Source organism: Sceloporus occidentalis, unplaced genomic scaffold, assembly GCF_023333645.1.
Source record: "Sceloporus occidentalis isolate IW3139 unplaced genomic scaffold, rSceOcc1.0.p SCAF_3, whole genome shotgun sequence".
Lineage (NCBI taxonomy): Eukaryota > Metazoa > Chordata > Lepidosauria > Squamata > Phrynosomatidae > Sceloporus > Sceloporus occidentalis.
This window is the reverse complement of record NW_028316983.1, coordinates 119,149,356-119,174,873: the sequence shown is the minus strand read 5'-3', so window position 1 is coordinate 119,174,873 and position 25,518 is coordinate 119,149,356. Positions and strand designations below refer to the sequence as shown.

Below are 25,518 nucleotides of genomic sequence, written 5' to 3'. Positions count from 1 at the left end.
AGGGCCTTTTGTTTTTTAGTTAGTTAATTTTTTGTTTGATTTAAAGATGGGTTTAGGGGAATGTAACCTATTAAAAGTGCACTTCTGAGATCTTAAGTGTGAGAAGTAGAAAAAGAAAAAGAAAAATAGAAAAAAATTACATATATTCACACACAGGAAAAAATCAGCTATAAATGTGTTGCTTCATACACATAATTTCAAAGTACAAAAATGTTCTGATGCATCCCAAGTTAAGCACTGGTAGGTTTTATTAATTTAAGTGGAAAGCAGTTAAGTATGTGTTTTATTCTCCTACTGAACCCACTGAGACTTCAATATGTTTAATTGTACCTACAGAAATGTATGTCTGCATATTTCTGAACAATTATGTATGTATAGAACTAGACCTATATTATTATTTGTATCCCGCCTCTCCCTGTATTGGATGCAGTACATCTTACATATTATCAAAATGCTGAACCACTAAGAACAAAATAGGATGAAAGTCACCTGAGCCACATTGTATGCTAGATTATATTCAGCAGCTAGCAAATAATAACTCAAATGATAATATGTAGAGATCTTGTAGCACCTTTGAGACTAACTGAAAGAAAGAAGTTGGCAGCATGAACTTTCATAGACTAAAGTCTACTTCCTCAGATGCTGCCAACTTCTTTCTTTCAGTTAATCTCAAAGGTGCTGAGGAGGTAGATGTTAGACTAGAAAAGTTCATGCTGCCAACTTCTTTCATTTAGTCTCAAATGTATGACAAGATCTCTCTACATACTGATTCTACAGACTAAAATGGCTATATCTTTGAATTCTACCTCAAATGATAATAGTTTCTAAAATTAATATATGGAGGTTGTTGGCTTGCTGACAAGAGTGGCTCTTCCATAAGATAACATCTCAAGTGACCACATTAGTTAGAAAAGAGAGCTATGTGCCTTGCTGCCTGCTTTGTACACTCGTTGCCTTCAGATGCAGTGGTGGACACAGTCAGTGTTGAGGAATGTTTCATCTGCCAAACTACTATACAGGGAATGGGAAGAAAAAACAACAACACATTACTTACCTGTAGCTGTGATTGGGATGCTTGGGTGCAGTTCCATGCATGAATTTACTACTAATAGCCAGCTACAGGTGACTTCACACAAAATGGAATTTCTGCACCTGCATAGTGCAGTTTTGGAAGCCAAGCTGTATAGCTAATGTTTTGGCAGTAACCTGTTTCCCTTCCCTTTCCCCTTCTGTATATAGTTCACCTTGCCCCTCGTGCCTCAATTCCATGTCCGAAAGCAGCAGAATTCAAGAAAAGTGGTCAATGGGACACTACAAGGGGAGGAAGGGTGGGATTGTGTGAGGTCACAGATAACCACTTGAACAAACACAGTTATAGGTAAGCAACTTGTTTTTCTTCTTCGTGGTTTCTGTAACTCATACAAAATGGGAGACTGACTACTCACCTCCCAGAGGTGGGAGAGTCATGTCACAGATGAGAAGAGTACTGGTCTGCCAAAGGACACTTTCCACTGAGAACCATCATCCATCCTGTAATGGGAGACAAAGGTCGAGGGTTGTGACCATGTGGCAGCTCGACAGACATCCTGTAGAGGGACTCCACTCAGAAAGGCAGTTGATGTCAACATTGGATAGTGGGGTGACTCCTAATATGAAGCAGGGACAACTTGCCTGCCATCTCATATATCAGATGGATAGTCACTGGTACCCATTTGGAAAAACATTGAGTTGACACCATCAGTCCCTGCTTATAAAGTGATTAACAGACAAGCAGGTGCTGCGTCTTGCATGCTGTGGACAGAATATGCATATACCCATAAGCATCACCACCGTCATCAAGGCCATGTAGCATAGTAGGACATGAATGTCTCTCACACTGGCCCTCCACCAATGACGGCATTTGAGAGTTGCTTGATGAAGAGCTGAGGCTTTGTCATCTCCTAAGAATGCTGCCTGTCAGGAAAGGGCCCGATGAACCTGATTCATTACATCAGTGTCAGGCAGGATTTGTCATGATTTACCCCCAGACTAAGGGCATTTAGGAGGTCAAGTGTGATTTGGATGCTGGGGAGCATTTCCATGCATGAATTTACTACTAATAGCCAGTAGCTGATATATGGGAACAGAATGACACCCTGTTGTCAAAGATATGTGGCCACCACCTCCATAGACTTTGTAAAAACGTGTGGTGCAGTTTACTGGCCAAAAGACAAAGTCTGAGACCAAATTTGCAAGCCCTGAACTTCATCTTATATTTCAGGCACTGGTCTGTGGTGGCATGGAAGAGGCCCAACTCATTGAATCATAATTCTTTAACAGTATTTCAAGTCTATGGCAACAGGCCCAAGAAGCAAAGCCAAATATGGTGATGAAGGGCTACCACCCCTATAATGGCTTTCACCCTGCAATCAGCTAGCTGCCAGGCAGTGGTCATTTGTTGCAAGACTAGTGTACAGGCTTCAGCATGAATGGCCATGGTCACCATTCAGTCCTCATCTGGTCTAGGATTGCTCCCCGTCATAGCAGTGGTCCCAATGGTAGTGGTGCATATCTTCAATATTGTAATGTAATAGAAGTGTCTGTAATGATCACTACTCAGAAAGTATGGGATCAAAGGCTGTGTTGTCTATGGTATTGAGGAGCAGGAAACCTTGTGCCCAGGGAGACTGTACAGGATTAAGATCAGTCCTGATGGCGCTTGTGGGTTCTACAGGTAGATTCCCAAGGTTAGTCTTGCTCCCAGGGCAGAGATGGCAATGGGTGGTCCACAAGCAGTATAAATGGAGTTTGTATTGGCAGTGGTGTGGATGCCCCATCCATCTCTCTCTCCAATGTCTGGTCTGTGTGGACTGTTCTTGAGGATTCCATTGATATCTGGACTGGGAAATGGACTGAGTGAGGGACTAAGAGGCTGTCTATACATGTAGAGATGGCGTTGAGAGGGCAGGCAGTACCAACAGTACTTTCCTATCATCAGGATGAGATGTGGAGGTACCTGGAGTTGTTTCCGTGGTTGACTATTTGATCACTGCCCATATAAATGAACCCAGCAGTCTTTCTGAGGTCTGGGTTTTTGCCAGTGATACCAATGCCATATTCACAGCCATATACTTTACAGCCAAGGCCAGGGCTCTAAGAGTGTTTTTCCAGTGGAGCACATTCAGATGGAAGATGTTCCAGTGGACCTGGGCACCGAAGGCCTGGCAATGGGAACAGGCAGCCATGTTGTGCATTTCCCCACAGCAAAGGAGGCACATAAAGTGTCCATCCTTCTCTGGGATTTCCCCCTGACAAGTAGAGCAGGGTTTAAAGGAAGCTAAGGGTTTGAAGGCTATGAATGAGAATTCCAGGTCAAAAACAGTGAAGTTAAAACAGAATAGTCAGGAAATTATCCAAGTGAAAAGTGAACGAAGATGCTAAAGAGAAGCTGTAATCGATGCTACTGTTGTGGTGGACAAAAAAGAACTGAGGCATGAAAAGCAAGGCAACCTGTATACCTAAGGTGAAGGGGCTACCACCCAAACACTAGCTCTACAGCTTTAGAAATGCCAAAAATTGCATTGTGTAGGTGCAGAAATCCCACTTTATATGAGTCACAAATACTATGAATAAGAAGCCATTTTGTCCTTTCTCTGGGGTAACAAGCCCTGATTCTTGATGGCCAGAAAATATATATGAATCTACTGGGGGTGCCCTTATGAACTGAAGCAAATCCAGTCCATTCATCAGATGCAGGCTTCTAATTTTCTGTATGTATCCTTAAACTGTGCCTGGGTTTAGCCAGAAGACTCAGTACAAGTAATCATTTGATGTTTAAAGCAAAAGAAAGTGTTTAGTTATTTATTTTGTTTTAATTAATCCACAAGCTTTGAAACAAGCTGTAAGACAAACATTCCTGGAAGGAGGACTGACATAACGTCTGTGTGTGTGCAGTTGTCACCATAAGCTCTCAGTTCTTATTAATACAACAAATGAAGCTAAAACCCAAAAACTGAATCAACTAAGGTTAGAAATAGGTCAGGGGGTGTTTCTCCCTATGCTTAATTTGCATCATGGAAACCATGTTGTGACATGAAAACAGGATGTGTTTTTCAAATATTGAGACATTGTACTCAACAATATGGCACTGTTTTTAAAATGTGTTTCAATATAGAGAATTAAATAATAATACATTCTCCCTTATTCGACGTTCTGCATTCTGAAATCTACCAAAATCCACAACGTTTTGAGCATCAACATGACAGGGTAGCAGCAGAAGTGGCAGCAAGCCACAGCCATGCATCCTTCAGACAAAAGGGTGGGAGATAACATGGCTGAGTTTGCAGGCTACTCTGCACAAGTGGCAGCTGTGGTGACTGCTAGTGCTACTCCTCCAAGCTTTGTGAGGAGACACACCCACACCAACAGTTCCCCTTTCCTCTCTCCTCTTCCACCTCCAGATCTCAGATGCCAATCAGTGCCCAATCAGTGTCTTTCCTACCTAAGTATTCTGTAGATGGGAAGCCAGTAATCACTGTCAACTTTGGCACCACCAGGGCTCTTCTGCTCTTCCTCAGTCCAAATGCATCCAACCACCCGCGTTTGCAGGATGAGTGAACAACTCTGGAAAGTGACTCACAGATATTACTCCTCTCACACAGGCAGCAATAACAATGATGACACCTCCAGCTCCCTGATAGCAAAATGAGCAAGTGTCCAAAGAAGGAGATACCCATCTCCCACAAGCAGCAGCTCATGGCTACCATGGCGTCTTGGGTGGGTAAGTGCACAGAATCAGCTGCAGTGCCCCAGAGGAGAGGTGACAGTGGTAGCGATTATACTACTGAGTCCTGGCTGCAACTGCTTCCTCCTCTTCCTCAACCACTAGTGTAGTGCTTTGCTGCTTCATATGTGGTAGCAGGATCAGCCAGAGCCAAGAACTCAATCTGTAAGTCAAATTCCCTTGTGATGGCAAGTGGTGTTTCTTCCTGTTCCTACAATACCAGGAGCCAGTGCTTGGGGTGTGGGAGGTGAATATCAAGGAAGAAGAGCTGCTTGCTGTCACAGGAGAACTTGACTTGCAGCTTCGAGTCTTTACCCCGGCTGATCCCACTGACGCAGATGAAGGAGCAAAGTGCCATGCTGGCAGAAAAGGAACAGGAGGAGGCAGTGACAGCTGTGGCCAGGTACTTGCTAGTAAACTACCCCTCCATAGTGATGGCAGCCATGAGCCACTGCCTGCAGGAGAGGTTTACCTCCTCCAGACATTCACCTCAGGGAGCCCAAGGCAATAGTGATGTCTTGGTGGGGAAAACAGCTGCAGGGTGCTCCCCAAAGCTGCTGTATTCTAAATACAGCAATACTTATATTCCAAAATCTGACAAATTCCTAATTTCAAAACCCTTCTGATCCCAAGCATTCTGGATAGACAAGACTCAACCTGTAACAACAATAATAAAAAGCCCTCCCTGAATCAGACTGGCTCTTGCTAAACTCCTTGTTTAGTATCCCCTTGGTGAAGACTCTGCCCTCTGGTTATCTCTTACCTACACAATCGTACTGTGCTCTGGTGTTCTCTTGATGTGGAATGTGCAGCTGGGGTGTACTTCCTCTGTTATCCTTGGTCCCTTGACTTCTATCAAGGACTCTTCTGACAAAATTGTGGTCCTGTCTAGCATTCTCACCTCTCTAAATGGCTTCCTGATTGATTCTTGATCCAGTACAAGCTTATCCTTCCCTTCCAAGTCCTTCCTGGTCATATCTTCTTTCTCTTACATCCCGATACAACCTTGCCTGTGATCTTTCTTCCTGTTATTTCTTCATTCACACTTTATAAAAATGTCAACATGCAAGACCTGAATTTCCAGTATTGTTATTGTACTTACTGTTTCCATTGTGCAGGGTCATTGTATACCAGGGTGGGCAAACACCATTAATCAGTAGCTATTTTTTCTAGTTCCAGAACCCTCCCAAAACCACATCAAACCGCTCCAAATGAAACAGATAAGGAAAAATCAGAAAGTGAATTTTAGAAAGTCCTGTTTTTGAAAATAGATTTATTTTTTGGCTAAAATAAAGCAACATTATATTACTATTAGTACATGTTACTAATGTCTTATTTCTGTATTTTAAAAATAAATCAGTACAAAATCCAAAAATGATGAACAATCTAAAATGAACCTCTTCCAAGTGTTTTGAAATAATGGACAAATATTATTTGTTACTTAAAAAAAAGGTAGAATTAATATCACTTTCAGAAAAAATATTATAAGTAACTATAGTCACCTCATATTAATCAAAATAAAGATTAGCAAACATGTTGTGTAACTTTAACCATGTTATTTCCAACCTCTTTTCTCTACTGCCAGTGTGTGTGTGTGTGTGTGAGAGAGAGAGAGAGAGACTTCTAATGAGCACAGATTGCCATTGAACATTAGGAGAAATAGCTTGATGTTAAAAGAATGGTTTTACATTGAAAACAAGTATCTTCAAATTCAGTGTCCCCCTCAAGATTCCCCCCATTTACTAGGATTTGTCCTCATCTCTTTCCAAAATGAAGGCAAAACATTTTATGGAGAATTTAGCCAAGTAATGTTAGCCTGATGGATACTTCTCCACTGCAAAGCATCTTTGAGAAAAGCAAACTGGCAATGAAAATGTAACTTTTTCTTCACATTTCTCTTTGTTCTTTGCTCCCTTCCCCTCCAGTCTCACTGCAAATTCCAATCGGTAATTGTGAATTTAAAAGAAGCTAGAACCTTGGTTGGGGTAAAAGCCACTGGAGGCAGTCAACTTTAAGTGGGAGTGTCAGGCAGGGAAGGTTTAGGAGAACTTCCAACTCCATTGCTAATCCACAGTAAAGCACACCCTCCTGAGGATGCCTTACTACAGAGCAATGGTGTCAAGATACGCTTTAATGCATTTCTCTTGTAACATATAGACTGCTCCTTAATTTAAGGGTACTTTTCAGGTGCATGGGAGATTTAGATTCTGCTGTGACCAGAAATGTGTGATTGTTAACCTGGAATTGAAAGTGAAAAAGAGGGCTTTTGTAATTTACCTTTTAGCCCAAGTAGGCTTTGGGCGTGCATGTAAACATGCCTTCAAGTTGCCTGTTGGCTTATGGTGACCCCATGTATTCTCATAGGGTTTTCTAAAGCAAAGAAACCTCAGATTTTGCCAGTTCCTTCCTCTGAAATATAGCCCATTGCACCTGATATTCATTGGCAGTCACCCATCCAAGAACAAACCAAAGCTAACAGGTTTAGGCAAAACATTTACTAGGCCTCATGTACGGAAATGTCTTAAAATGGGAATCCAACCAATGACAGATGCCTCTTGCCAGTGGCAGGTAATGTATTGACTAAATGGGTTGCAACCCAGGGCCCATCATCTCAGTTTTCTAGGTCCACCCTTGAAATGCCACACATGAATTATTTCAAAGTACTTTGTTTCTGGCATTTGTACAGTGTGCATGATTTTTCCATACAAGGTATGAAAAACTTTTGGCTCTCTTCTTCAGGGAAAGGAAGTTCAAAACATTTGGAGGGCTATATTTTCCTGACCCTACTATATGCCAAGGTCCACATTTCTGTGAATGTCAGAAGCTGAAAGAAAGGAAGCCCCATGGCACAGTGCAGTCCTACAATCTACTGTGTTCAGGGAGACCTCCTCATAAAATTAATAGGTGAAGATGACTGTACAAGTCTTTTGCTTCCATTAAAAACAAATATTATCATGTTTTACTATTATTATTTGAATTCAAAGCTTAGAGACCAGGGGCTCTCTATAGTCTGCTAGCCCAGGGGCCACCATATATTTTTTTCCAGTATGGATCCACATGGAGCCAATTTAATTAATTGATGGACACATAGCCATTTGTTGGGGAGAAAAATAGGCAGATCCATTTCAGTCAAGGAACTGATGCTGGCTCTAGTTGTAGCATGGAACTTCCAAGACAAAATCCTGTTTTCTCTGAGAATGGTTTCTCCCTTCCTACTCTCATTCGTTGTGAAATATATACCCAGAAATAGTGTAATTCCTCTTTATTTTTCTCCCCTGTCACCACTGTCTTTAATCTGTTTTCCCTTCCAACTGAGTTTTCACTCTTTGAAGAGCCTCAGCTAGGCTGTCCTTTCTTGACATGGCATGACTGAATGTATGCGGCTGCCTTATGCTGAGTCAAACTAGCCCAGCCAGAGAATCAAATCGGAAACCTTTTACATGCAAAGGATGCACTTCAGCACTGTGCTGTAATTCCTTCCAGGCCATACTTTTATCTTAAAATGATACAAATCATAGAATCATAGAATAATAGAGTTGGAAGAGACCAGAAGGGCCATCCAGTCCAATCCCCTGCCATGCAAGATAAATAGACAATCAACAGCCCACCTCATCCCTGTTCCTTCAATGGTTCTGCCACGTTCCCTCCTGCCAAAGTCAACAGGGCTCATTTTTGGCCACAGTAAACAGAGAAGGAGTATAGGAAAGAGGAACTCCTCACTTTTTTTGTGCTTCTTTTATTTGGTGCAGCTTTATGCTCTTTTAAAAACTGAAATATGTTTATTCTTTAATATTGCTCACTGTTATTTTAAAAAATACTTTTAATAGTTATTTTTATGTTTGTACACACACCTTTGTTCTCTGAGTGAACTCTCTGAATAACAGCTTGGCTCTCCTATGAGGTGGAGAAGTTTAGCGAATTTATCTATACTCTGTGTAAGCTTCTACTGGACACGAGAGGGCAGTGTGGTCTCTCTCTCTCTCTCTCTCTCTCTCTCTCACACACACACACACACACACAGAGAGAGAGAGAGAGAGAGAGACGATCAACATTAAAAACTAAATTAGTAAAAACAGTGATCTCACATTTCCCTCTATTCTCTACTCAAGACCTACAAGCTATGGTCTACAATCAATGAATACTTAGCTGTTTGGATCTCTGTTCAGTAGAAATATGAACTTTACAGATTCAGTGTGGTGACACAGAAACATTATTTCATTGCTCATCTGATTTCAACTTCACTGTGAGTCCAGGATGAGGTTACAAAAGAGAGTCTACACAAATTAATTCTTAAAAGCAGCAGCCCCATAAATAAAAATGCACTATCCTCTGGGCGTTTCACCCAAAGAAACTCCAATTCTTAATTTTTGTGTTGGAACTCACTGGGGCCAAGCCCTGGAATCATGTTAATGCTAAGTCTGATTTATGGCACAGGTAAAGACAATGGCCTGTTACAGACTGCCAAAATAAAGCTGCTTCGGGTCTCTTTGGAGGTATGCTATTTAAATGATGCATGCATCCTAAGAATCCGGAAGCTGCACCAAAAGCTGCACTCTGGTGCTTATGAATGGAGTGTGGCTTTGGTGCGACCTCCGGACTCTTAGGACCCATGCATCATTTAAATAGCATACCTCCAAAGAGACCCGAAGCAGCTTTATTTTGGCAGTCTGTAACAGGCCAATGATTACAATTTGTGGACTCCGAGCATGTTGAATCTCCCTAATTCTTGCCACGGTGGAGCCTGGAAAGGGGGGTGGTGGCGGCAGGGAGGTTCAAGCCCCCAAGAACAGGCCGGGTAGCTGAATACTCCCCCCAACCCAAACAATTGGCAACACTGGATCACCACAACTCCTATGTACCTGAGCCTTCTCAAGCAGTGTCAATCAAAAGTACTAAATGATCAAACATTAAGAAATATTAATATAACTATTGTAATTATATCTTCTTCCCAGGAAAAATAAAAGCTGTCTTCAATCTATCCTATGCACACTTATGTGGGAGTAAGCTGCAGGACATACATGGGTGACACTTCTAAGTACTCAATGTGATTTTAAGAGTCTTCAAATTTAAGGATGTTTGAAGGATAATGGTTTAGAAAAGTAATTTGCCTTACCTTCACAAGTACTTTAAGTAGGCAAAAGTAATAGCAACTTGACTATTAGTACTGAGCCCCAGCCCTCCTTAAAAAAACAGTTTTGTGGTCCCTGCTAACCATTAAGCAATAGCAGCCAAATATTCCCCTGTATCTTAAGACTAATGAGGAGGACTTTCAGGGACACATAGAACCCATACAGACAGGTTAAAATAAAGCTGCTTCAGGTCATTTTGAAGGTATGTTGTTTAAATGATGCCTGTGTCCTAAGAGGCCAGAAGCTGTGCCAAAGCCATGCTCCAGTCCTAAGGACTGTAGCGCAGTTTTGGCGCAGCTTCTGGCCTCTTAAGATGCGTGTGTCATTTAAACAGCATACCTCCAAAGTGACCTGAAGCAGCTTTATTTTGGCCTGTCTGTACAAGCCCATACAGAGGAGGCAAGGCTTGAGTCTGCACCCTCCCGTTGCAGAGACCAAACAAGGAACACTTTTACAGACTTGGAACTATGTAAATCAGGGGACCTAAACCTTTGCTCTCCCAGATTTTCTGGACTGTCAGAAGGCACACACAGCTTTACCAATGGTCAGGGATTCTGACAGTTGAAACATCAGGAGGATCAAAGGCTGAGAATGACTATTGTAAGTCCTCAGCACCAAACTTTCCTCCTGCCATGCTAAAAATCGGCTGGCTCAGGTCAATCTTTAGTCCAAGCCAATGTGGGGCACTTCCCACCGACCTCTCTGGGCTCTTTCTCCAACTATGGATTGTCTCCTGGGTTAATGATCTTTTACAGGCTTTCTGACCACATTAGTTTCAATAAGTGAATAAATCTCCCAGAATTCATCCTTAAGGGCACAATATGTACCTTCCACCCTGGGAGCCTGGATCTTGACAAAAGAAACAAACAAATACCCCTATCCTTTTTGCTCAGGCCAAGAAATTATACCAAAGACCAGTAAAGATCACTTACCCTTGGTTTGTGCCCCATTCATTCCTAATGCAAAGGTGTTTGTGCACTGGATCCTTCATGTAACCTTCATAGCAAAAGCAGTCACCTAGAAAAGGAAGAACAAACAAAAATAGGAAAATAAATAAAATAGGTTGTGGGCTCCCCAGGAAAGAGACATTGGGTTTGTGGCTATCAGTTCCTGTGGCAGCACTGTAACTAGACTAATGCTGTGCTAAGAATTGTTGGGAGAAGAATTAGAAACAATACATGGCCTGTTATATGTCCCAGTGAGGTCACGTTTGGAACACTGTACAATTCTGGTCACTTTGTTGCAAAAATTTGTTAACTGACAGGTATTAAAAACGGCAAGCAAAATTATCTAAAAGATGGAGGAACACCAACAGGATATATCTGCATGCACATATATTGATTAGTGATTATTAGAATGTCAAGAACCTTGTAATTGTTGACCACATAACTATAAATTACATTATTTGAAGCAATCAAAGAAAAATGTTAAAATTTATTATTTTTTAAAGGAATTCTGCCAAAATCTCCATTCCCCTCAAAAGTCCCTTCCAAAAGCACTGGCATTAAATGCTTTCTGCTTCTCAATGAGAATGTCAAATAGTGCTAAAGAAATTGTGTTTCTTGTCTAATGTATACTGAGTATATCATAATTCTTCGTCTGAAGTCTGTCACTTCTTGATGCTTGAGATTTGGGTAAACCATTTTCTCAATTGCTTCTGTAAATAAATTAACAATTCTGTAAATAAATTAGCATTACATGAGCAGGGATGTGGGAGATTTTCATTCGTTTACACTTCCCAAGCCACTAGAGAAACCAGAATTCAGTCGCCCTTCGGTTTTCCCACTTCTAAGAATTTTGTGCTGCAGTTCTCAGTTTTAAAAATGCATTCAGAAGTGTACTCATTAGGGGAAATTGCCTGTAAAATGCATACTTTAGGGGAAATAGTACTCCTAAATGCACATATTAGAGAAAATTACTAATGCGAAATGGGACAGATTGGACAAGCAATTTAAAAAAAATCAGTTGAAAAAAACAAAAAAACAACAGATGTTGTATTTTTGTGTCTGAGGCCTTTAAAGGTCACCATACGTTACAGGATTCACTCTTTACCCCTTCAGTGGTCTTTGCTTTAGCCAGGTAACTCAGCGGAGGAAAAACAGATGGGGCTCCAAGAGAGGTTTATAGCAGAGGGAGACAGAGAGTAGGAAGCTATGGAGCAAGAAAATGGTTGGTTCTGTTCTCTGCCACCTCCTCTAAATTACTGATAAATTGCATTAAAAAAGAGCAAGTTTCTGGTATGTTCTTCAGACAAAGGGGAGAAAAAGACTCGGGTTGCTAAAACAAGAAAAAAGAGAAGGGATGAACATGGAGTGGCGTTTTTGTTAAGGTAAGAACTGAGATTGGATACTGAAACCACTGCCCAAGGATTTATTCAGAGTGAGGCAACCTATACCCAAGGTCACAACAATTCTTTCCTGCAACATAGGTTATACCATAGGGTAGAATGGAGGAATGACAGTGCCTGGAGACTGCATCCAATGTCAACCATTGCTTCTGCAAGGATGAAACAGATGCATAACACAGTCAGAACTATAAAATAATGCTTATTGTGGAAAGATAGCCCCAAAAATGTGTGCATCTTTTAAGCAAAACTAATGTCCAATCCAGCAAGGTTCTTTGTTGTGTTTTTAAACTTCAGTTGGCATAAATATAGAGGATATTTTCTATATAACAGGCCATGAACACTCCCAGTGGTATTAATAAGATACACTATTAGAAGCCTTCATATTAAAACAAATTTAATGTTTTCAGTGGAAAAGAGATATTATTAACCAGTATGAGACAGCTTTTATGATATGACTTGTCTCAGGACTTAAGGTAAAAGTTTCACCTGCTTCATTTCTTGGCCGCTGTTAACAGGATATGAGGGAAACTAACCAACTAGAAGTTAGCAATCCTACAAGCAAGGATCACTGAACGGGGCTAAGTAATATCATCTTGCAGAATCCAGCAAAACAGAATAGTGTACACATTTAAGCACAAAGGCAGGAGAGGATTAGCAGGCTGTATGAATCCATACAGGAGGAATCAGTAGGGAACTACAGTAGTTCTTCCAAATCTCCTGCTCTCTTGATAGAAGGGTTTTCAGTAGAACTATGATTCTTAAATGGTAGAGGATTAAACTGTTCAGGTGATAGTTGGGATGCAAAGTTCCAGGAAGGGAAGTGATGTTCTCTCCAAGACTCTGGGGAGGTCAGTGCCCTCCAATAAACATGCCTAGTTTGTTCTCAACAAAGTTTTGGAAGAGCCTCATCCCCGTTTCATCACCACAATCTAATTTTGAAAGAGCTCTTGGTTTATTTTAATGAGCTTTCTCCCACTACATCAGAGGCATCTTGCTCTATCCTCTTTTTGAATGGCAATGTTGGTTTAATGCCCCAGTCTGCAGGTTTCTGCCCACAGCAGCAGGCAGCAACCATTTGGGTATGTGCAAGAATGATACATGGAGGTAGAACAGAAGTGGAGCCAAGCTGGAAAAAACAACAACATTGGCCTAGATATGTCCCCCTGTTGTCTTGAAGGTCCTGTAGTAACATCTTTCCTACCTTCAAACCAGCAATCTTGGTGATACAATGAATGAGGGGGAATGGTGTCTGGTTTGTAGTTTAAGTTCTTCCACACAAAACAGAACAAATAACCAGGCATTGCCTTTGACTGTGAAAGATCTGGCTTGGGGTCTGACTTGAATCTGCAGTGCTAACTTTTGTGAAAACAATCAGTCTACAAAGCAATCAGGTCAGGATACAGCAAAAGAACAAAAGGCTTGACAGAAGCGCTCTTTTTTCATTTTTTAAAAAAGAACTGACACATTTTTTTTCTCCAGAACATTGAGAAAAACCTGTGAATTTAGAAATACTCCCGCCCCCCCACATGAGGGTGCTTGACACCCTCCCTTTGAGAGCCCTGCTGGGGTTGGCAGCTGCCACAGCAGATGGCTGTGAATAAATGGGATGCCAGCTAGCTCTGTAGCAGAATGCAGATACAGGCAAGTGAATCACTTACGCTTCCAAAGGGTAGAAGTGGTGTCACTTGGGAGCACATGCAGGAGATGCAGAGGATAGTAGGGCTGACTAGTCCTCTGAGATGCTAGTCTTTAAACTGAAAGGGTGGAGCCAAGCACCATATGGGTGGTGGCTGTCAAAGTAGGAGGTGGATTCTGGCAGCACTCTAATTTTTATTTTTTTAACCAAAAAAGCTAGATCACAAGAATCTCCTCCTAACTGAGTATATAAGATTTAAGGCTCTATTTCAAGCATTTCCAGTTAAAATATATCTGGTAGCAGGAAAGACCTTTCCCAGAAGACAAAAGAATAGGGCTCAGTGCCAAACAAAGTAATATAAGACAGCTCTGTACAATCATATAATTTTTGCATGTAAGTTTTCTGGATTCTGTAAGTCACACATGCAGAGACAATCCCCCTCAGTCAACCCAATTTTCACATTCTACCTCAATTTTCACATTTCCCCCACCTACCAGTATCAGGGTCACACTCATGTTCACACGGATCAAGAAGACGTCGGGCGCACAAGTCCAAGGCCCAGGGCCCACTGGAATTTTGCTGGGAAAATAGAACCACCTGGGCAGGATTTAACCAGTCACTGGCATCCAACTGGCTGCCCTCTAGCAAGATAAACCGGCTCCCTAAAAAAGAACACAAAAATTGGGGGTGGGTGGGAATGTAGCATTCAAAGACTTTCATTCAGGATATTTTCATGTGTGGAGTCTAAATTTCCTCTGATCTGACCCCACCACACCTGCATTCCCCTTGCCCTTTCCTATAAATCTCTCTTCACTGTTAAAGTTAGACAAATAATAAAAAAAAACTTTAGATGTGAACAAGCATTTGTGCCAAAGTAGGTTTAAAAACCATTTTAAATGTCATATGTCAAAATATACAAGAGTTCTTTCTCTCAAACCACTTCCGAACCCCAACCGTCTCCTCAAATGACAAATGGATTCCAGTGTCTGATCAGAAGGCAGAGTGCATTTAATGGTTTCAGCATATCTTTTCTTCTGGAAATACTCCTATAAGTATCTCTTCCAGGGTTGGTTCACACATTCCCAATGATCATGTGTGGAAGAACCACTCCCTGAGTATTTGAGGGGAATGAGAAAAGCAACATGGTTGTTTTGGGATCTGACATAAATAATTTCATCCCACTGTACTGAAGCAGTTGGATGATAATTCCCATTATCCCTCACTAGTGACTATGCTAGCTAACACTGATGAGAGCTGCAGTCTTCCCTTGTACCATACAGGTACAGCTGAGTGCTTAAAAAGTGTCCTGTACAATGACCTTGTTTAAAGCAAAGTAAATCTGGACTCACAATTTCAAGAAAATGAAAGCGCAGAAGTTTTATTATGGACAACATTACATGTCTGGACTGAGATCCTCATAATTTGTTCAAGTCCTAAATCTTCTACTAAGAAAACCAATTTCCTCTCTCAAATGAGTCTCAGGTTACTGAAAAAATCAGATCTCCTTACCAAATCCCAACTGCCTGTGGTACTACTATTCTGCTTTCAACTAACCAGATCTAAAACCTGCTTCTTTCTCATTGAAGCAGTAAACCTATGTCTATGTTCCACTTCAGACTACAGGTAGGTGATCACATGACTGAATATATTTCCATACAAAATAATTTCAGGCAAATGAAAATCAGTACAACAGGAGTTCAATCCTTACTTCCATCTGACATCTGCTTTTCAATGGGAAGGTTCTATTATTATTAGGTACAGGAGGACGCTCAGTCATGCAACACATATGCTATGGCCCAGGGGCAGATTTACCACCTCCATGAGGTCATACTTGCATTTAGTGCTGGATTCTTAAGCTAAAACTCATATTGACTGTTCATTTACAAGGGAATATTGGTGCAACGTCACCGTTATCTTACTATGCTTTCTCTCCCACTCCCTCTCTCTGCAAACAGAAGGTGAGGAGGCCTATGCTTGGCAAAGTCATGAGCACTCACTCAGCATTTTCACAGGAGATCATTTGTTTCTACCCTCTGGGAAGTTAGAACCAGCTCTCAGAAAGGAATATGCAGGTCTATGACCCATAAGCCATGCTGTCCCTTCTGCAAGCTTTTTAGCATAAAGACAGGCTGAGCTTTAAACGCTGCAGTTCTCATTCTCCCAATTATTACTGAAGGAACTTCAGAATCAGGAAATCCCCCCACCTCACCCCACCCCATTACTTGATATAGTGTTTGGAAATAAATGACTCTTTGAGGGAAAATATCTTGTTGTATTGCTCGTCACACAGCTTCTTACTTTTCTACTTCTTTCCATCACTTTTGAGAGAGAAAATACTAATGGATTAACCATCCATTATGAAGCCAAGCCCTCCCTCCAGCCCATCTACCTTGGTCCAGGCCTCGGAGGTAGAGAGTAACTGCTGGACCTCATCCCCTTTCCCTCCACCATTCCCTTCTCCTTTTATGTAATGTCTTTTTAGATTGTAAGCCCGAGGGCAAGGTACCGTCTAATTAAAAAGATTGAATGTACAGCGCTGTGTAAATTTACAGCGCTTCATAAATAAAGGTTAATAATAATAATAATAATACCATGGCATAAAACTTGAAAAATCTTATAAAAATGTCCTTTAAAAGTGTTACTTGAAAACAACTTGAAATTAACTCAGTTTTGAGATGTATCTTTAGTTCATCCTTGTTGCCAACACTCCAACTAATTACAGCAGGAGTAGCCAATGTTTGGTCTGCTGTCTGCATATGGGGGGGGGGGGGGCAAGGTGTGGTTCTTGTAACCCTCTGAAGCTTCCTCAAGCCCCCCCAAACCCACAATAACATTTTAAAAGTTTTCAGATATTATTGCCCAAACACACTGGGATTTGCTCCTCATCCCCCATATAGCCTCAACAGGAAAACAAGCCTGAAAAATAGCTAAAATCAGTTAAAATCAAAACTGGAAGTGTCAATGTATCACTTCCAATTTTGTTAGGTATGCTGGTATACTGCACCACAGGGTGGGGCAAAAATTCCCTTCAATCCTTTTCACTGTTACCCACCCTAAGTTACAGGCAGCTACATTATTTGTACTTCATTACTTCCATGCTCTGAAAAGCAATTTGTATTTTAAATTGTACCCCAAGAAGGGCTACAGAGGGGAACTGCACACAGGAGTCCCACACAAGGAGAGAAGCAGAACTAAAATGTGCATAGGACACAGAATAACAGCCAACTTTTAAATATAGCAGTTCAGAATGTCTATAAAAATTGGACCAGGATTCTGTGTGAGATCAGTTAGGTTTGGGAACAGAGATTTCCCATCCTCTGCTTTAGCATATTCAGAGCACATCATATACAATATCTTTGCAACCCTTGCATCTCTTTAAGTTATGTCAGTATGATTATAATCTTATGACAAAGAGTTTGTCATATAATGAGATCCTGGTTCACAGCTCAGTATCTAAGCTACCAAGCTTCACTGTTACAGTAAATAACTTGTTAAATGGCTCCCAGTTCCATTACTTTGCTATGTCTCACTAGCTCATACTTTGGCTTAAACTGGATGTGTGCTGGCCCTCTCATCAAATTTAGCAGACACCAAGTAAAATCTCTGTCTTGTTCTTCACATCTATAGGACTAGTTATGCTCCTGACTGTGACTGTTAATTTCTAATTTTCCCAGAAACAAGAACTGTTTGTGGTAAGGGTGAGTTATGGCATATCTGAACTTAAAGATGGGTGGGTCCATTACCCTCCAAAGATAATCTAGAATGGCTGAATTATTTTTTCTGAAATTCTTGTTCCAAAAATTCAAATCAAACTTGTGGCCCATGCCATAAAGTAATGGCATAACTGGAGTGTACCAGGCTTGGGTGGTTATAGACTGGATGGCAAATGAAGCCTTGATGGGAGAAGATGATTATCCAACATATTTGCGGCAGAAGGTTTCTCAAAAGGTCCATGCAGGGCCTCAGTTAAACTTGTTTGCTGCTTCTCTGCCTTGGTCAGCCAAGACGGCAAGCAGAACAGTGTTAACTTACCGTCAGCAATAAGGTGCTCCGGAACATGCAATGTTATCTTGACTACAAGTGGGCAATTCACATGAGAGGCACAGACCAGGCCAATGACACAGCTGGTGATACTGATCAGAGTCAGGGTAGTTTTGCTAACAGGGCTTCTTGGTGAACCCACTGAAATGGCAAAGCAAAGGAGAGTGGAAGTGAAAGTCATGACAAGATGGTTCAATAGCCACTTGACTGAAGAGACTGAAATTGGTGAAACACAGAAAACAACAAGATTGGAGGGTATTGATTACATGAACAATGCATTGCAATATCATAAAAATTTCCAACATCTCAACCAAGATTCTGGTTAAGTGCTTTAATATGTAGTCAAGTTGTTAACTGCTATGAAATTTGAATGGATGGACCTCTTGTTATATTTTGATTGTACTGGATATTTTAAAAAACAACAACACACACATGATTCGAGTATAGAGGAGGCCGTATATCTGGGCGGGTTTCATCTAAAATGGAAGCCCAAGACACTCTGAGAAGCACCGCTCCTTGGAAAGAATAAAGCCATATACAAAAAAAGTGTTTCGTGCTCCAGAAGCACCACAGGAGCTGTTTTGCATAGACACACACCCCATAGCACTGCCATAAAATTCAAAGGCCCATGTTTATACCAGTGGAGCCAATCTTGGAAGTCTTTCTTGACAGTGAGAATGATCCTATTACTCATGAAACACTAAGCTGCCCTTTGCCAGAACCCTGGTATCACTATGGTGTGTTAGTTACCTTCTTGTATGTCTCCCCCACAACCCACAGTCTAAAGAAAACCAACTTCCTCTGAGAACATGAGCAAGCTGCTCTCAGAACAGTGGCTGGTGCAAGTAAAAGATATGAAAACTAACTGGTGGGAGCAGGGAGAGAAGAGGAGGGAAAGTTCAGAGACCTGAGATGAGATGTAGAGCCAGGAAAGCATGGTGAGCAGGGCAAGGTCAGGCATAGGCCCAGAGGATTACCAGTGACCTGGGTGTGACCTGTCATTCTCTTTGAGGAAGGCTGGCATCAAATACACAGATCTTGAATGAACATTTGCCTTATCAGCACTGATTTTAGGAATGGGGTTGGATAATTTCCAGGAGCAGTGCCAGCTGACAGATTGTACCCTAAACCATGACTGCGAACAGCAGTGTCCCTCATTACCAGCCCACAAGTGGAGAGACGGCTGGTTCCTTGGGGTGATTTATGACACTCCATGGAGGGCTTCACTTCACCCCTCCCTCCCAAACTGGATCTATCACTGTCTCAGACACGCACTCCTGAATGGCAGCCTCTATCCATGTCCCTTGGGCGTCGAGGCATCCTGCCATCTACTATCTCTGACAGCCGTATGATGTCCCAGCAGGGCAGAAGCAATGATCAAATATGCAGGAAGGGTAGCATAGGAAAACCTGAAGCCTAGACTAACTTATGCTTAGCAGCTTATACAGCCCGCCTCAGGCCATGGGAGATGTGAAAAGCATGGCTTGTCTGTGTGTGTTTTAGACAACTGTCTGAAGACTCGCTTTTGTAGTGCGGACTGAAAATAAAATGGGTTGCTTTAAAAAACAAACAGGCCTTCATTTAAAATCTTGATTTTCAAAGTGAATAGGTAAAAACAGAATTTTTTCCTCTTTAAAAATAAATCTGACAGTCAGCTTCTGTCGCTCTGGATGCACTTCTCCTAATAAATGGCATTGCTTATGTATCTACCACATTTGTATTCTACCCATACAACAGTTATGTGAGGTAACTGAAGCTGATACTAAATCCTCCCTCAAAACTATGTTAGGTTTCACTCTTGACCAAACCAAAATACAAGGACCAGTAACTGCATTTGCTCATCATCTCTTGCTATCCTTTCTTCTCCTGTTCCTCCTATTCTTTTCTTTCCTTGCCTTAAATCTTTCTTCTATAATCAACCTTCATATTCCATGCTGCTCAGTGCAAATAAGAGCTGCATCTTTTTTTTCTTTTTGCTTGTGTTACTCTTTGAAGTAACATGAGTAAATTGATAGCACACCATCATAGCTGAAGGGCTCCAGAAGATCCTTCCTAGAGGCACTACTGATTTTGAAAAGAGAGACTACCATGCCATCAAGATTAAGGTGCTCTGTTCATTCTCCTATTAGGTCTCCTTTTTCTTTGGCTTGCTCTTTTTGTCTCTGTTCTTAATCTCTTGTTGAGATTGATCTATATTCCATTGTTTTCAAGCCTTTTTCTTATTTTACCATTAGCTTTTCTCATATAACATTTGATCTTCTTGTTGCTACTTATCAGTCTCTACATGATTTTGTGCTGCCTTAAATCTGTGTTTCGATTTCTCCTCAAAACTTTTGTTCTACGTGTTGTAGCTTAATGCACTCTCTCATGATATAACATACCTTTTTAAAAAACAACAACACCCTTTTTAATGTTCATTTCGCTGCCTCTCATCTTCTAAACACTTGCCTTTTCTGCACTGTTTCCAGTCTTCCATCAGTGGTTCTCAAACATTTTACCCTTGGGGCCCCATTTACATCTACATGCGTATGTTGCTCCCCACCACTCGACATAATTTGTTTAGTGTGCGTATTTTCATTCCCACATTCATGTATATTCATATTTTAACATTTTATAAGGAAATAACAATGTTCAAATTAGAACAGTTTTATTTAAGTAAATTCAATTTTTAACTCAACACATGCATAAATCTTACACATAAAAAAAAGTTTGAGAAGAGGAAGAGAAGGAGGGATCACCACCTCCACATCTTGCACCCCTTGTGTTCCCCCCAGGTTCTGCCCCACTGTTTAACATTTGACAACAACTCAGTAACTTTGTTTGCATTACATAGTTGCTGAGAGCCTCTATTTCCTGTGGTTCTACCTAACATTAATATACCATTCCTATCCAGTCCTTATCCTTTCCTTCCCATTCCTTTCTTTTGTCTTATTATACTATAAGGCCACAGACAGAATGTTCTGAATTTTTATTTATTCTGAAGTACAGAGTGCATGTTATAATTATTCTATTAATGATAGCAGTGGTGGCCCTCTCCCTCCCAACCTCCCTCAAGTTGCTTAATAACTAAAAATAGAGATTTGAGGTGGGATTCTCAACATATAAGCTCATCACTGCAGCCCCTATACCTCATTGGTTCTTTTATTAACACTGACACTTGGCCAATCAAATGCTCAGCCAAGATGTCATGATAATGGTCAAATTATCGCTGATGTTAATGTAATTTTGTTGCAACTTACAATGATACCAGATTCTGCCTTTCCTTTTAAAAGACAATTGAAATATTAACCATAGGTCAATATGACCACCATTTCATAGAGACTGAAACTGCAGCAGTGTCTTACAAGTCCTTATGTGTCAGCCCTCAAAATAGCTGAGTGTTGGAAACGAAGAGCCATTAAGAGTCTGGCTTTCTGCCTAGGCATCTCTTTCCAACCCAACAAGCTGTGTGGTGTGTTGTGTCCATTTCTTCTCCATCAAACCAGTTCCCATTCTAAAACCCAGTTTGGCCTCCAGTTGAGAAACAGCTTAGCATCTATGCAACAAGCACTGGGTAACATCTGGAGCAAAAGGATCCAATTTTTGCTCTGTCATAACAGTGTCTATGCTTGCTTTAAGTACTACTAGTAATAATAATAATTTTAAAAGTCTGGAAGGTTCCATCGGATTGTAAAGAGAGACTACAGATTAGCCCATCTGTCACAACAGAAGTCATGATTTGGAATGTAATTGCAATAATTTTATTTTATTTTATTTGAAAGTGTTTATCAACAAGAGTTAGTATTTCTAAACATATGCAAAATGTACCTTCAAGATTTTCTTAACAAGATTTGATCAGAAAGGGATTCCTACTGCCCTCCTCCTAGGCAGAGAGAATGTAACTTGCCCTTTGTCACCCACATGGTTTCCATGGTTGAATGGGGATTTGAACCTTGGTCTTCTGGGGTCCTAGTCCAACAGTAAAAGCACTATACCAAGCTGGGTCCCCAAAAATTACTCAATTTTCTAGTTGACCTAGACCTGACCTAGCCCATTTGTTGACCTAGTTGACCTAGCCCATTTGTTTCAACTGCAAAATCTTTTCAGTGTGCCATTATTTTAAATTGTTTAATTTGTTTCTAATTATGTTGTTAGGCAGCTTGAATATTATTTTTAGTAGAAAAGGAAGATAAAATGCCGGAGATGGCACGCGAAGCCATTTTTCGTGTCAGGTAGGGGGAAGGGAAGAGGAGAAACCTGGGAGTCCCAGACTTTCAGCTGCTTCCGGAGAGGCAGCTGAAGGCCCTGGAGGGCAGGGAGAAAAAGTCCTGCCCTGGAGGTCCCACCCACTGGAGGACAGAAGTCCCACCCTGGAGGTCCTGTAGTGCCCCCTGGAAGTTCTGCCTACAGCACCGAGTAACACCTGATGCCAGAAGGCCTTCTAGTTTGGGCACTTGGTGCACTCCCTAAAGGTTCGCCATCTCTGGGCTGGACAAACACAAAAGATGGCCTTTTCAGTGATGGCCCCGCGAATCTGGAATAGCCTTCCCGAGGAGCTCCATTTGACGACCCCCCTAGAAACATTTTTAAAAGGCTTAAAACCTTCCTTTTTTGTCAAGCCTTCCCCCCTGATAAATGAAATTGTGTATGTTGGTGCCATTGATGCCATACCTTGCTGTATGACTGTGTTTTAAATTTTGTATAATTGGTTTTTATCTAGAGATGTTTTGTAACGGTTTTTTATGGTTGTAATGGTTTTCTACGGCTGTAAACCGCTTTGATCTGTGGAAAAGCGGTATACAAATAAAAAAAATTATTATTATTATTATTATTATTATTATTATTATTATAGAACACAGAGCCTGAGAAGCACCAGGTAGCTCACTACATCTGGCCATAACTTCTTCAGGCCTGGCATAGACTCAGTCCTATATATCTGTCTGCTTTTGTTACACTGCACCCTACTTGTGTCCAGGCATAATAGACTAGAGCAGTGGTCCCAAAACTGTGCCCTTTAAGAAATTTTGGACTTCAGCTCCCAGAAGCCTCAGCCATGTTGGCCAATAGTCTGGGATTCTGGGAGTTGAAGTCCAAACTCCCTTAAAGAGCACAGTTTGGGGATCACTGGACCAGAGAAAAAAACAACTCCCAAGAAAGCAGAGGGCTGCTTTTTTATTGCACTTCTGACTAGACTAGCATTATATAATGCCTTTGATCTACACTAATGGCATGTTAAAAGGCTCAGCCCTCAATTTGCGAAATAATAAACTCAGTGCCAGTTGATGCATACCTCACAGTTCCACTCCCTCTCACCCCCAACAGAATAGTCATAGGCAGCCTAAGAACAGGTTGGCCTTTATTCACACTTCACAGATTGCACAGCAAGGCCAGAGTCTGAAGCCAAGGTCTCATCACCAGTGCCTTCACAGGGGCAGTTCTGAGGTGCCATTGATTTTTTAATTTTTATTTATTTTATTTTATTCCTAAATAAAACCTGAGCTATATTAAGAGGGTAGTGCTAAGATGAAACATTTCTAGGAATTCTCTAGGAATGTTTCGAGAAGTTGTAAAATTTTCAACATTGCTTCAAAGATATGGAGATATAATATGCAAATCATTGAATTCAAGAGCACTCAGTGCCTGGCCATAAAATTTATTACTCCAAAGTAGAAGATGGCCATTCTCTAAATATTTAATTCATGCCCTCCTCCGTCCTTTCCATGGGTTGGTTTCTCCATGACAACCAGTTCCCTGACACGCCAGAATCAGGTGCCTTAGGGATCTGTAACTTGCAAGGAGATGAGACAGGGCTTGGGTTTCAGAGATCTCATCCAGACAGCTCATGCAGAGAGAAATCTATCACAGAAATGTGTTTATTGGTCTGGAAAAGATGATGGATTGTGTCGGCTCTGCTGGGAGCCCTTCTTAAAGAGAAGCTTCAAATAATTTAGATTTCACATTGTGATGTTTTAACTTAAATCTACATTTACCCAGAGCAGAGATTTCCAAACTTTCTACCTTGAAGAGACTCTTTCTGCATCAAATCATACACTGAGGGGGAAAAAATGAGCAAAACCCCCAGTTCAGCTCCATGGAGTTTTGATGGAGAGCAGAAAACATGGAGAAGAAATGCCATCAACCACCTTTTGGTATTGTTGGAATGGAAATTTGCAGGGGCAGCTTTACTGAGTGAGAAGACATCCCATAACTATAAATTCTGGGGGAGGGAGCAGAGTGAGGGGAAAGCAGCTGGAAGGAACCTAGTGACTGTTAAAATGAAGCATCTTCCAAGTGCCAGGCATGTGATCACCACACAAGAGGCAAGCTTGGCCCTGACTGGCCTGAAAGCATTGCCCTGGAAAGCACTACATTCCCTTAAGCGCTTGCCCAGTACGCCTGCTATCACCCTCCTGATGCTGCTGCCATCACCTACCCCTGCTACGCCGCCTGCTCCGGGATGGGTCTGTGTAAAAGGTCAGCTGGGGATCATTGTCTGCCTCTGTCCCAGAATCGCCTTCAGGATTCAGAAATGCAGAGCCAGCTACATTTAAAAAAAAAAAAAATAGAAAGGAAACAATAGCTAACATTAGCTGTGAAATTTCTCCTTGTATTCTACATGCCATTATCAAACAGCTTTACAACAAAGACCTTTTGGTTTTATTATCCAATGTACCAAACTTTCCCACTGAAATTACAGACTGGACTTTACTGGGTTTATCTCAAAGACTGTATTCAAGGTAGTTTTTGGCCTATCAGTCTCACATTACACAGAATTCTATATTTTATTTCCTTTCATAATTTTTATTTTTAAAGCAAGGCTGAAAAACAGGGGAGTGGAAGGATAGTTGAAAAAGGCTGCTTATCCTTTCCTCCTTGTCAATTTACAGTTCAAAATCTCCCCTCCAAAGCTGCTTTTTCACCTGAGAAGAAAAAAGTGTGGAAGTACCACATGTTTTCTCTATATTTTTCCATACAGGCAAAAAGTCAGCTGGGAGACAGTGATTTGGACTGGAAAATGGCAAAAAGAGAGTTGGATGGGTAGGTTAAGCAGACTCCTTCACCCATAACCTGCCCAGGCTGCTTAGGGTTAAAATAAAAACAAAAGAGAAAAGCTCATTCAATTTGACATGGAGATTGAGCCTTAGGCTTCCAAGAAAAAAGACAAAGCAAAGGGGAAAAGTTCAGTTACAGTAGGCTGTGAAACATGCCTTAATGTATTAAAATGGAGAGATGGCTGAGATGTGGATACACTCAGGATATTGCAACAAGCTCTTGTTATGTGGAGGCCATTATCAGAGACAGGGTCTAATTTGTTGCCAGTGCACTGTCACTACTTCTGTTATGGAGCCCTGGTGGCACAATGGTTAAATTCCTATGCTGCAGCCACTCACTCACAAACCACAAGGTTGTGTGTTCAGTCCCAGCCAGGGACTCAAGCTCAACTCAACCTTGCATTTTTCTGGGGTTGCTAAAATTGACTACCAAGATTGTTGGGGGCAATTAGCTTTCAGTTGTAAAACACTTAAAGACTGCTTAGTGCAGTACGAAGTGGTATATAAATGAAGCTGCTATTGCTATTGCTATGGTATAAAGCATTCAGCATCACTATGTTGGTCCAAGAGTG

The 25,518-nt window shown here is 41.2% G+C and overlaps 1 protein-coding gene across 1 annotated transcript in view; it reads right to left on the bottom strand.

Moving 5' to 3' along the window:
* LOC149316634 (astrotactin-1) overlaps positions 1–25,518 on the bottom strand; it is a 260,561-nt gene that overhangs the window by 126,234 nt on the left and 108,809 nt on the right. Inside the window, exons 5-8 of the mRNA XM_089518325.1 lie at positions 24,328–24,435; positions 17,907–18,056; positions 14,369–14,536; positions 10,824–10,908 (exon numbers count right to left, since the gene is read on the bottom strand). Coding sequence (XP_089374451.1) covers positions 10,824–10,908; positions 14,369–14,536; positions 17,907–18,056; positions 24,328–24,435 — 511 coding nt within the window. The remainder of the gene's footprint in view (positions 1–10,823; positions 10,909–14,368; positions 14,537–17,906; positions 18,057–24,327; positions 24,436–25,518) is intronic.